The 14,098-nt window shown below is 37.9% G+C and overlaps 1 protein-coding gene and 1 long non-coding RNA gene across 2 annotated transcripts; both read right to left on the reverse strand.

The window, feature by feature from the left end:
• Nucleotides 1–10,950: 10,950 nt before the first annotated feature.
• Nucleotides 10,951–11,893, reverse strand: LOC117629544. The gene is made up of 3 exons (XR_004586118.1): nucleotides 11,511–11,893; nucleotides 11,335–11,409; nucleotides 10,951–11,256 (listed from the first exon to the last, which is right to left on the reverse strand). It is a non-coding gene; the product is annotated as an uncharacterized LOC117629544 (long non-coding RNA).
• Nucleotides 11,894–11,902: 9 nt separating this feature from the next.
• Nucleotides 11,903–13,170, reverse strand: LOC117630328 (zinc finger BED domain-containing protein RICESLEEPER 2-like). Its single transcript, XM_034363068.1, has 2 exons — nucleotides 12,017–13,170; nucleotides 11,903–11,909 (listed from the first exon to the last, which is right to left on the reverse strand). Exons 1-2 carry the CDS (start codon nucleotides 13,168–13,170, stop codon nucleotides 11,903–11,905), a joined length of 1,161 nt encoding a protein of 386 aa, XP_034218959.1.
• Between the last annotated feature and the right edge of the window lie 928 nt (nucleotides 13,171–14,098).

The following is a 14,098-nucleotide window of genomic DNA, read 5'->3' on the forward strand; positions in this document are numbered from 1 at the left end:
GTGGTATTCCATGTCTAACGACGGTTACTAAAACGTACGACGTCTAAATGAATATGAAAAAAGTTTAAAACTTTAATTTAAAACGTCTAACTCAGAAATATAAACCGCCGTGGTAAGTTAATACATACGTCGGTTTCATAAAAATACTGACGTTATATCATTTTTAAACTGCGGCAAATAAAAACCGTCGTGGGGTTTCATGTCTAACGACCGTTACTAAAAAGATCGACGTCTAAATGAAAAATAAAACCTCTGTTTTACAAGTTTAGAATAGAGTCAGTGAGACTTACGATTAATTTTGCCTTCTTTGCAACCTTTGAATCAGAGATGTTTCCCTGTTTATCTTATCTTGCCTTCTTCCGTAGCAGAGATCGATTGATTTCTTCACCGGGCATGGTTTCTTCCAATTTATCCTCCAAACCAACATACCATTTTCGAGACAACCTATGAGTGTACTTGCATTTCTCCCTTCTCTGTGACTGCTCAAAATGTACAGCCTCAAAATCTGGGGATAACCTTGAAGCTACAAAGGTTTCACGTTGCGATTTCTCTATGAAGTTATAAAGCTGAGGGGGCTCTTTTAACTTATCCTTCTCATTTGCGAATGGAAGGGTAAACTGCCTAGTTAAGGTAGACTTGAAATCCTTCCATTTTTTGGTGGCAGACGACAGCACCATCTTCTTGCCCCCTTTCCCCAACAACATAAGCCATTTGAACAGCTTCCCAAATCTGTTCCTTCAGGTCCTTGGGCAATTGAGCCCATTTTTTGTCCACAAGAGGGACTCTGGTGCATGCCAAAACACCAATGTAACTCTGCATCTCAATAGCGGCCTTGCCATGTGGTCTGCCACTTTTATTGTACTCAACCACAGGCTTAATCTTCGGGATTTTTCTCTTCACAACACGGCTCATTGTGTTGATACCGCTAGTCAATTTTGTCTCTTCATCAAATGTCACAGAGCTTGAGTCTTTCTCGGAGGTTGAAGTGAATCTCATCTTCTTTGCGGGATTGCTTTGAACATATTTGGCTTCACTCATATGTGCCTTTGAAACTGCAACATCCTTGCTTTGACCTTTTGACAATTGGGCCTCCTTACTTTGAGATTTCGAAACCATGTTTAGAGAGAAATACAAACTGCAAGAAAAAAAAATGACGGTTAGGTAAAAAAATGACGTAACATGAAAGTTCAGACGTCGAAAAAAAACACAAAATCGTCGTGCTAATCAATAGAAAAGTGGATGTGCAAATACGTCGTGGTAAGATATTCAAAACGACGCGAATTATATAAAAACGTCGTCTTATTATAGGTTCATACATTAAAAAAATCGCTCAGATTTCTCTCTCCCACATTCGTTTCAAATCCGACGACAATTTTATCTTTAAAACGTCATATTTATTAACACACCACGTCGGTTATTAAGAACAGCCGTTTAACGACCCGGTCCTAAATAATTAGGTAAATGTTAATTTATTCAAATGAAAGGCCATTTTTGCCCATAGAATATTTTATTTGGTTTTAAGTTGACTTTTTGATCGGGAAGGAATTTGAAAATTCCGATTGGACCATTGAGTAGAGCACGGCGAGATGAGTCCGTAGACTCGTCGTGGGCTCGAATCGGAGTTGTAACGAGAGAGATACGATCAAAATACCCTCAGTGGCATAACCGTAATTTTGGAGAAAAGGGTTTTGGATAAAAATCAGAATTCTCTCTCTCTCTCTCTCTCTCTCTCTCTCTCTCTCCCTGCGCGCGCAGCGCCCTCCTTCTCCGTTTTTCTCTGCACAGCGGTGGCTTCCAAGAGCCACCGTCGCCACCACTGGCCACGAGGTCGGACCCGATCGAACCGCCGTCGCTCCATCTTTCTTCTCCGACCAGCGCCGCCCCTGGAACCGCCGGATTCCATCGGAATAGCGCCGGTTTTGGCAGAAACTTCGTCGGCTTCGTTCGTCATCATCCGGCCACCATTTCCGACGATTCAGGTATGGATTCTGAACCTTTCAAGCTGTTCTTGCTGCCTGTTGTGTTAGATTTGAGAGATTGCTGCGTTTTGAAGGTCGATTAAGTGATGGAAGTTTGGCCGATTTTTGGCCTCCTATTTCGGCCACTTCCGTCGACCTTTTGAGGTAGGTCCAGGAACAAAAGTTGCTCCACTATATGAGATTTACCTAACCTGGGAGTCTTGGCCGGCGGTTTGGAGTTTTTTCGGCCGCCGAAAATTGATCAAGTCACCCACGCCCTGCCGGGGCGTTTGGCGGCGCGTGGGCAGCAGGGTGGGGACAACATTCAGTCCTAGAATGATCCCTTGGTCCTCACGAGCGCGTAGGTTTGCACGGATTTCAATTCGGATGTCGTTTGACTATCGAACGGATATCGCCTATTGCATGTTATCCGGATTAGATAGTTTGGGACCGTTTGATGGTCTTGAATTTATTATATGTTAATCTAGGCATTTCTAGGATCGTGTAGGAATTCACGGATCCTGAATCGGAGCCCCGAATGTTCCAATTTAATAATTTAAAGTTTATGTTTATAATAACCGTCAGATCGTGCGATCGTGAACAATCCGACCGTCCGATCTGGACCAAACTTGCAAGAGGAGTGTCCTATACCTTGTGGAACCTATAGGAACTTTCAGATCGGAATTTGGAGGTCGTGGGCCCCGTGGACCCGTTTAACCCAGTTTGGTAGTTTGACCCTTTGTTGATTGTGAGTCTTCCGAGGTAGTTTTACCTTCCTAGGAGGATTATAATGATCCTAGTGACAGGTCTTGAGCGTTGTTGAGGTATGTTGACTAAGTTGAGATTTTTAGAGTGTTTATTATTATCGTAGGAAACTTTTGGTCCTTATTTTTAAATGAATAGCATGACTTTGTGATGAAATTGTTAGGCATATGAATTTAATGGTTTATTGAAAACCATTTTTATAATTAATAGTTAATTTAGCATTTTTGGAAAGTATTGGTGATGTGTGGGGTACTTGGGATGATGTTGAGGTTTATACAATATTAGAGTAACTTATATATTTAAATATAGGTATAATTGTATGAAAAGAGTTTAGAATGTCAGTTTGAAGTGTTATACGCACTACCCTAGGTACCTCCCTAGATTTTGGTTACATTATAAGTACCACCCTGTGATCTTTAGGTCCCACGTGACGTAGGTTATCCGACGTGCGGACAGACCCCATACGTGGCGTTGGTTGTACCGGCATATGGGGAGATGCTGTGATATGATGTTGAGGATTCGCGTGACGTAGGATTTTTCGGCGTTGAGACGGACCCCATACGTGACGTTGGTTGTACCGCCGTATGGGAAGATATTGTGATATTATGTGAGATCCCACGTGGCATAGGTTATCCAGCGTGCGGACAGACCCCATACGTGACGTTGGTTGTACCGGCGTATAGGGAGATATTGTGACAATATGTTAAGGTCGCACGTGGCATTGGTTGTACAGGTGTATGGGGAGATATTGTGATATTATGTGAGGTCCCACGTGGCGTAGGTTATCGGGCATGCGGACAGACCCCATACATGGCGTTGGTTGTACCGGTGTATGGGGAGATATTGTGACAATATGTTGAGGTCGCACGTGGCGTAGGTTATCCAGCGTGTTGACAGACCCCATATGTGGCGTTGGTTGTACCGGCGTATAGGGAGATATTATGATATGATGTTGAGGTCTCGCGTGGTGTAGGATTTTTCGGCGTGTTGACAGACCCCATACGTGGCGTTGGTAGTACCGGTGTATGGGAAGATTATGTGAACAGCAGAGAGATGAATAAAGGTATTGTATGTGTTGGAATCGGGTTTTAGTAGGAAAGAACTACGTGTGACTTGATCCCTCAAAAATAGTACGTAGGCAGCCTAGGGTAGTGCCTAGGTGCAGCCGCGGGCTAAACTTTACACATGTTGTGGGTTGGAGATTGGTTCAGACCTTGTTGTTGGTCCTGAAATTTAGGTGAAAATGAGATGCCATCTTGTTATGAGGTTTAAATTTTGTACGTTTAATATTTGGGAATTTAGATGATGGAAATCGCATTTGGCATTCATAATTGTGTTTAGAATTTGTTGGTGGTTTCATTTCGAATTATTTGGAGGCCAGAGGACAATTATGTGATTGCATGAAGTTATATTGTGTGTGCTGCCTGTTGGGATATAAATTGTGAATTTTGTGCAGGTATAATTTTGAGAAATATCTAATTTATAGGGGAGATTCTGCCGAAATTTTGGCAGAAAGTTTCGCGCCCTTATTCCTTTTTGGGAAAAATGATATAATTTTAGAAGTGGGTCCGATATCGGGGTGATGTCGGAAATTTCCACAGAATTCATCTCTGGTTTCGGGAAATTCGGGCGGGTCCTGTCAAGCCATGCTATTGAAATAGCACGAATTTAATTACCGTTATGGTGTGTTAATAAAAACGTCAAATAGAAGAAAAAACTGTCGTCCTCACATGACCTAAGAGCGTGACTAGTGAAAGATTTCGTCCTTTTCAAACCTGAGTCTTGTTTCAAACATTAGTAGGACTCGTTCTTTTAAAAAAACACTTCCAATGATATTGAAAAAAAAAAAGGTTAGTGAGAAAATACCTTTGGCTTGCAAAGAAAGTTTTCTTCGGAATTAAACTTTCGAGTTTTGGAGACGAAGATGAGGAAGATGAATAGAATCAGACAAGCAACTATGGGGAAATGAGAGGGAAACTGAGAGAAAACTGAAAATTTTAGAGAGAACGTAAAAGTTTAGGTCAAGTGACGAAAAAGTTTATATATTATCCCAAAGATCAATACAACGACCGTTCTGAAAAAAAGGCCTTAGTATGTCTTTACCACGTCATTAAAATAACATAAACCGACATGGTTACTAATAAAGCCATTTCACTTTTTGTATTCCGAAAACGACGTGGTTAGTTCGGCACCACACGTCAAAAGTTTACTTTTGAAGAAGTGATATTACAAGTTACCACATCGTCATTTTATGAATAATTGACGTTGTTTGTATTAACATCGATGCTTTTAGTTTATTGACGACGTGGTTAGTAATTGTATATGACTGCAGTGTTGTTACGAACCGACATAGATTACTTTTGTTGGACGTCGGTAAGTGTAATATAACTGACGTGGATGTTGAAGATTATTTTTATAAATAGGGTTTTTTCACGCGTTCTTTCATTTTCGGTTTTCAATTAGGGTTCCAACTTTTTCTTGCCCTTGGCTTTGTCTCACCTCTTTGGAGGCAATAGTTTGGATGTTGATGTGTGTGCGCTTTTGTGTGTCTGAAAGACACAAAAACGCACACATCATCAACTTCTAAAAAATTGTCTTTCTGAAAGCAAATGTTTTGGATGTTGATGTGTTTGTGCCGTCGTCAAATTTTAGAGGCAATTTTTTTAGATTTTGATGTGTTTGTGCTTTTGTGTATCTGAAAGACACAAAAACACAAACGTCATCAACGTCTAAAATATTGTCTTTCTCACATTGGTGGTTCGATTATGATGAGGAACATAGATCCCTCTAGTAAGATTTCAGATATCTTGGGATCTCATTTTAATTTGCTTGTGACGACGGTTTTCTATATAAACCGTCGTGGTTTTTCCCAATTCTTATCATTATGTTGATCTACCGTCGTAGGCTACAAAAATCCAAGGAATAAATCTTAAAAAGCAATAAAAATTAAGACGAAGGTTTACAGATAAGGCCAGACGTATACAGTGAATAAATACGACGATACTTTTAACTTCAGGACATGGTAAAGTGTTATTATACGTCGTTAATTGAACAAACCGACGTGGTTACTACAAACTTATGTGGAGAGTAGTGTTATAGATACCGTCGTAGTACACTACCAAATAATAAGTCGATAAATTTATCTTTACTGTTGTTGTACATTGATTTAATACGGCGGTATTTTGTTATATATCGACGTGGATCTTTTGAAATTATACGACGCCGACTACGAAAATATGGTCTTGTCTATTAAGGAGTAAAAATGGCGGCTGTTGTTGCACACTGTCGTCTTTACTTTATACGTCGGTAGTTTCATAGCTTTTGCCGTTGTTTTTGGGCTCAGAGTTTAACTCTAAAGAAAACCTTTTCAATAAGACGACGCTTTTTTAATTTGATGCGTTGTTTTTTAAAAACACCCATTGGAATCTCATTTTTTTAGTTGTTTAAGTTACTCATACAGGCAGTTTTATATCACCGTCGTTTTTTCAAACACAACGACTGTTTTTTTATCTACCGTCGTTGTTTTCTAGTCATCTTTTTCACTTTTTGTAGTAGTGACAATTTCTAAGAAAACCCTAATATCTTCCCAAACTACCCTTAAATACACCTTGCTGAAAAAATAAAAAATAAAAGAGTTTTTTTGTTTAAAACCCCACACTTTTCTTTGTTCACTCCAATACTTAAATTATTAAACAATATTGATAATATACATGAGATTTTGTCATTTTCACAAGGCTGTTTTTATCATATGATTAGATCATATGAGAAATTATAGTTTGTTTGGTTTCGTTTTCTGATGATAGTGAACCAATGACCACAACATCTTATTTTATTTTTTACCCAAAAGAAAAATGTCAATTATCAGACATTGTTAAACCAACCCTAGTATCAAATACTCAACATACAATCTCAAATTATCTTCTTTGCATAACGTGGCTTATTTTAGTTGCTTATTAACATGGTTAATTAATTAGACAAAGAGGTGTGTGGTAGGGTTCGAACCTCAGACCACTGACATGCAAGTTTACGAGACTAGACTCCATTAGCAAAGGATACTTCATGTTTAAAACTTTATAAAAGTTTACAAACCCAATAGGTCGGATGAAAACAAAACTACTGTGACAAAACATCTAATAGTAAGGGATCAATATACATCAAGATGTCCATCAAATGAACCAATACGCTCTTTCCAATTGTCAATGCGATCTCGATATGGACTATACCAATCAAATGCTTTGAGGTTGGAAATATCAAGCCAACGATTGATAACAGGTGGCATAGGATGGTGTGGTTGCAAGTGTAGCTGTCAAAATGAAATAAAGTTGTCAAATATATAGTTAAAACAACAAACAAATTTCATGAGGCAAAACTGCCAGCTATAAATAGAAAAAATTTACAATAATACCTGCAGAAAGTGTTTAACAATCAATTCGATGAAAATTTCCCGACATTGATATTCAGGCAAAGGATGACTTTCCATTGGTAGAAACATAAGAGATATGGTGTTTGAAAAATGCATCAAGACCACATTGTAACAATTTGCAATAAGGTAACCCATTTTTAGTATGAGCATCCACATATCTTCTAAAGGGTAATCATCAAAATAATCCAAGCGGTACTCAACCTCAAGCTTACTTTCAACATTTTGAAAGATAAATTCATAAAAAAATTTATCAATTTTCAACTCATTCAGTAACTCCCTCCTTACCTTACGCCAAGAAATCTCGCTATAACCTAGCAACCCAGCAATGTCTCTAAAGCCACAATTGCATCAGAGTTTACATCTTTGACTCCCATAATAATTGCCCTTCAAGATATTCAGCAGAATGATGGTTATGAACTCCACTTACAACCTCAACTTTTCACTCATCTCCAGGACCAATATTTAACCCCTTCAGCTAAAACGGGCAACCACACTTCTTTGTACTAGTGCTTTTAGGATGCTTTTTTTCTTTTCGATGATCAATACTTACATCTCTGCATTAGAATTTATTGGTTGTTCGTCATCTGAATCTACTTTAGGTTTCTTAATATAATGCCCACCTTTCTCACAACTTAAAGTAACTCTAGCTCTCCTCGTTATATTTTTCCCAGCTCCATCAGACTTTTATTGACAACTACTATGCCACACTTTCATCCTTGCGCATGACTCCAATTAAGCAATGCTTGTCGACTATTAAATATCTATATAAAAGCATATATGGTAGTTGTAAAAGATTATCAACCACTCATAAGTTACAACATTATAATAATAGTTTATTTACCTCATCAGTTGTGAATTGTTTAGTTGTGTTCAGAACACTTTTTGTCCTGGTACCATGGCTTGGAGTAAAAGGATTTTGTTGTGGCTGCCACCAAAAAAAAAGAAAAAAAGAAGCTCCAATTAAGGACACTTTGGCACAGGAATAATTTTGCATGAGAGAATATACTCTGGCACAAGCAGCTCTGCATTCTCCAACAGACATTCTATATGTCATGACACAGCATTCATGAACTGTTAAGCAAACACTACAAACAATAGAAAAAACCATATATCTAAATTGAATAGTGGGGAAAAAGATGAAGAAGACCCTTATTTTTTGAGAAGAAGATGAAGGTCCCTGTGCTAGTCGCAAGACAGACAGACTCGCTAACTAATACAGTATATTGTTTACTGTCAATCGAAAGAGACCCTAGACCAAATAAAGATTTCTAGATTAGAAATTAAATGAGGAGATATTTATTTGCATTGTAGACAAGAAGGTGCAACTTAATTACCTATGCAAGAACAAATTTCACTTACACAAAGGTATAGTAATCATCTACTGTTTACTTTTGAGCATATAAGAAGTCAAGTAAATATATATTTTTTAATAAAAAATCAAAACAGCCCCAATAAGTCCCATTCCGGCTATAAACCACACTAGAATTCCAAGAGATTTTCTCAAACCCAACTAATGACACATGAACCTTAATGAAATCCCAATGAAAATAGAAAAATAAGATTGGAATTGGAACAAGACAAATCAAACCTGCAACCCCACAAGTTCAGTTTGAAAATTCACAAGCTTTAAATGAATAGTTGGCTGTGTACTCTAAAGTAGACTATCATAATGCTGCCAAGAAACAAAAGCATAGTACTCATGAGTGAGTCATGAGCCGTGACCGTCATAAAGCAACAACTGAAAAGTTGGATATATGAAACAAAGAGAAGAGAATAAGATCATTACAGCCAAGCAATCAACAAACATTTCCATAAGCTCCCAAGCAGCTTTTAAAGGGGTAGGCTCCTCAATGTTCTACGTCTTTAAAAGAGAAGAGTAATATGGAAATAAGATGTAGAGGAATTTGTATTTTTCTAAAACTTAATATGAAGAGTGATGAGGTGTGTGGGGTGCGTGTATAGATGTACTAGGGTTAAGTATTAAGTTGGATGACCTTTCTTGTGTTTTTACAAATAATAAAACTTAACAGCTTAATGATTTAAGTATTTGGGTGAATAAAGAGAAGTGCGGAGTTTAAATTGAAAATCTCTTTATTAAACCATGAACCATATTTATCATATGGGCAAAGTGGGAGAATGTAAGAATATATATATTTTTATAATATTCTATGTTGCCCATATTGACAAGACCCGACCCAATTTTCGTTTTGGAATTCGAGCCAAGTCCTGTGTGTGTCCGACACCTGGCGATTGTCGGGCACAAAAGACCTTTTTACCCTTCACGTTTCGAATTCTTTTTATACTTTCCCTTAGACTTCTGCCGAAAATTCGGCAGAGTCTCCCCTGTATTTTGACCAAACCCAAAGTTTTCCACCTGTTAAACAATCAAATAAATCCACACCAACTGCCAGAATATCTCAAATAACAGATCTCAACTCCAGTTTTTCTGTTTCAACTAGATATCAGAGCATTTTCTAAAGTTTACAGGGTTTTAAGGATTTTCCACAAACTCTACCTTATTTGGTGGTGCGGAAGCTATGAATGGCCGGTGGTGGATCCTGCGCACTTCTACGGCCTGGGGGCGAAAAACAGGTTGAAAATGTGAGTGGACCAAACGTAAGATTTTGGAAACAGTTTAAAATCATAATAACCCCCATAGTAAAAATAACTTGATAAGTAAGGCTAAAGTTCACATGTGTTTAGTATAAGGTATTCATCTGAATATATATATAATCGTATGTATATAGATTCGTAAAACTGAACAATTATATAGAGATATAAAATGAGCGAATATCAAAGAAACTGGTATATAATAACTGAAAGTCATAATTGGATAAAAGAAAGCTCAAAATCCTTTGAAACTACCACCTATTTGTACCCCTGTCATATCCGTCAATTCCCTTGACAGGTCTTGGGCGTCACGCAGTCTACCCGAGCCGCAAACTGGCGAAATCAGGGGACTATGATCAGCCTGATCCGCCGGCAAGTCTCGATGACACCAAGTCGACTCGAGCCGCTCTGGCAAGATACAGGGGACCGTAGTCAGCCTGATCTGCAATCTTGGCAGGTCTCGGGGACACAGAGTCAGCCGAGCCGCAATCCTGGCAGGTCTCGGGACACCAAGTCTGCCGAGCTGCAAATCCTGGCACTCACGGTCCGAGCGTCCTCGAAACTCGTGAGGCGAAGTCAAGTGCACTGACGTAAACTGAAATCAGACTAGATGTCCGTAGACATCGGTCCGACTGTGGGTAATCACCATAAATAAATGGGTACATGGTGGTCTAACTAGAAAATATGATAATTCTCTGAAATATGATAAATTAACTGTAGTCTCAACGCTGCTGCTATTTTATTATATAAAGCTCAAGGTCTGCTGCTAATATAACCTCAATAATATATGTAACTCAAAATATTTAACAGTATAAAACATGCTCAAGACTTTCAAGAATACTTATTCAAGATCAAATAATGAAATTTACTAGGCCTGGGCACGGTTCGGGTCGGGTCAAATTTTGGCCGACCCGCAAGCCAAACCGAAGTGGAGCTCGGTTCTCGGGTCGGGTCGGGTATAGGGTGAAATCCGAAAAATGGGCCGAACTGAAAATGGGCTCGGTTCTCGGGTCGGGTCAGCTTTGTCTCGGTTTGGGCTTGAGCCCATTTTTACAATTTTTCAAAAGCCTAAATCTGATTTATTTGGGGCCAAAAGAAGCCCAAATCATATTTTTTTAGCAAAACAAAGCCCAATCCGATTTCATTTCAGCCAAAACCCTTTTTTTTGTTGTCAAATTGCCAAAACCTATTAAATTCTTATGAACAAGCCCAAAACACTTTTTACTTGTCTTTCAAAACCTGAAATTATGTACATTCAAGCTATAAAAATCCATCATTCCAATCTAAGTTTCTAGACTAAATAAATCTCACACACACATTCAACCAACCAACCAAGGAAAGGAAATATAATCTCTTACAAACCATTACAAAAAATAATACACAAACCAAATTAAACTTATGACATTAAAGATTACAACCCATCACAAAAATACACATAGAGATAATATCCTTGCAAAAAATATGCTGCATCCATTCTTCCAAAAGCCTTCACAAAGCAACCTACACAACACTTAAAAGAATTAACACAATGTTTCACCATCAACAAATCATAATTAAAATAAGATGCAATAAAAATACCTTCCAACATATCTTAATCACACTAAGAAGGGAGAGTCTTATTCAAATTTGTCATGGATGTTTTACTCCCCATTTCTACAAAATATAATAAAATAAATCAAACCAATTTGAGTTAGAACACATAAAAATAAGAAAATAATCGGATTCAAATATACTTATAGAAATGAAAATATTACCCATTTCAATTGATTCATAGAACTCCATCTCCTCAATGCTTGGCACATATTGCAATGAAGATATATCTTCGGACCTTATCTAATTTTGAGAGCAAATCAAAGCCTCAACCATCCTAGGAGACAATGAGCTTCGAAACGAGTCAATCACTCTCCCACTTGTGCTAAAACAAGACTCCGAAGCTATTGTGGAAGTAGGGATTGCAAGCACATCCTTTGCAATTGATGCCAAAGTAGGATACTTGAGCCCATTTATTCTCCACCACCCTAGTATATCAAACTCCTCATCAATGGATTCAAGTGGATCCAACAAGTACCTATCCACTTCATGTGTTATAACCACATTCTCACTCTCTTGTTGAATTTTTTTCCACTTTTCCATCATGGTTTTTTGTTTACGACCTCCAAAAACCAAAGAAGAGTCGGTTTCATTGTTAGTACTACCGCCACTCTCATTGGTAGTACTAGTAGCACCCATATTGTTACTACTAGGCTTATACACTTCATACATATTCATAAGAAGTTGTTTCACCTCATTTGTCTTTTGAGCCACCAATCTATCACAAGTAGGATCATTTTCAAATATTTCTTCAAAGATGTGCTTCAAATTGTGAAGCTTGAATCGGGGGTCAATCACAACTCCTATCATCAAGAATGGGTTCACTTTATGAAGTTCACCCCAATATTTATCATATTTCTTCTTCATTGAAGCCGCCATATCATTTAAAATAGTATCCATGGTTGTCCGTTCTTCAATAGGAATTGTAACATCATATCTATACAACTCCCGAATCTCCCCATCTATGGCAAGCAAGTCATGGAAGGTTGAGTGTGATGTTGGATGCAAAGAAGCTGAAATTTTCAAAGTAACATCATAGGTCTTCAAAAACATCACAAATGTCACGGCTTTTTCCCAATCTTCATCACTAGGTGGACCCACCCTCTTATTAGTCTTAGACTTTCCCTTCCCTTTCCCACTTCCTTCAATGCCTTCAATTCTCTTGTCATCTCCTTCATCTTCCTTAAAGTACATTAAGTAGGAAGAATCGGGATCATCCCCCATTCTATCAAAAGCTTTTCGAAATTTCAATGCCGCATCAAGCATCAAATAAGTGGAGTTCCACCTAGTGGGCACATCCATCACCACCAACCCCTTGCACTCTATTTTTTCCGTCTCAACACACATTTTGAAGTAACTCAACCGAGAAGGTGAGGACCTCACAAACTTAACCGCATTACGGATTGCCACAATTGAGCTTTCTAATCTCTTCAAGCCCTCCTTAACTATCAAGTTGATTATATGAGCACTACACCTCATATGCATGTGAACTCCTCCCAACACACTATTCGAATCTTTCCACCCATTTATTTTCTTCCTCACATATTCAATTGCCTTAGTATTGGCAGCTGCATTATCTGCAGTAATTGTGAGTATCTTCTCATGTCCCCAATCAATCAAACAATTTTCAAGCAATTTCCCAATGCTCTCCCACTTATGACTATCAATTACACAAAAATTTAGGATCCTTTTGTGCATTTTATAGTCGGAATCCACAAAGTGGGCAGTCAACACCATGTAATTCACATTTTGAACCGATATCCAAGTATCGGTTGTAAGACATATTCTATGTGAACGAAGGTCAACTTTCAACTTCTCCTTCATTTTTGTGTACATTTCTAGAAATCTTCTTCCAAGAGTTCTACGAGAGGGTGGATTAAATTGTGGGCATGCAACACTACAAAATTCCCTAAACCCTTCACCCTCCACAAAGCTAAAAGGTAGCTCATCTCGAACCACCATCCTAATACAAGCATCCAAACAATCATCTTTGTTAAATTCCTAGAAACAAGAGCATTACCCTTGGATGCATCAAATGCGAGCGTCCGTGTGTTCTTATCCTTGTGCCTATAAGGATATTGCAAGCATTGTTTGTTTAGATGCTTCCACATGTTGCTAGTCCCATTTTTCTTGGTACTAGCATAAGTAGCACTACAATACTTGCACTTAGCCCTTTTTTCAACTTCTTTTCTTTTACTCTCATCTACCCCTTTCAAATCCAATACCAAGTCATACTTTTCAAAATGTTCCCACACATCACTCTCCTTCTTACAAGGTTTCCTTTTCCCGGTACTAGGTTCTAATGGTGATGGTGATGGTGTTGGATTTTGTGATGCTGCTGTAGGAGGTACAACAACATCACTACCAAGTATAGAATCATCATTCCCATGCATTTGAGCCTCATTAGAAGCAGGTTCCTATTCATAAACAGTTTAAAACCATATTTAAACACAACCATATTTAAAACCATAAACATATTAAAACATATATCCTATTTAAAAAAACACATTTAAACTATCAAAACAGATTTTCCTATGCATACAACTCCCTAAACATATATCCTATCCAAAAATCAGATTTAAACACAGTAGAAACATATTTTTCCTATTCAAAGATGCAAGAAACAAAGTCAAAACAGATTTAAACAGATTTAAATTACATACAGATTACAAATTACAGATTTAAACACATTACAAACAAATTTTTCATATCCAAAGATGCAAGAAACAGATTTAAACAAATTACAAATTAT

Source organism: Prunus dulcis, chromosome 6 (assembly GCF_902201215.1).
Source record: "Prunus dulcis chromosome 6, ALMONDv2, whole genome shotgun sequence".
NCBI lineage: Eukaryota > Viridiplantae > Streptophyta > Magnoliopsida > Rosales > Rosaceae > Prunus > Prunus dulcis.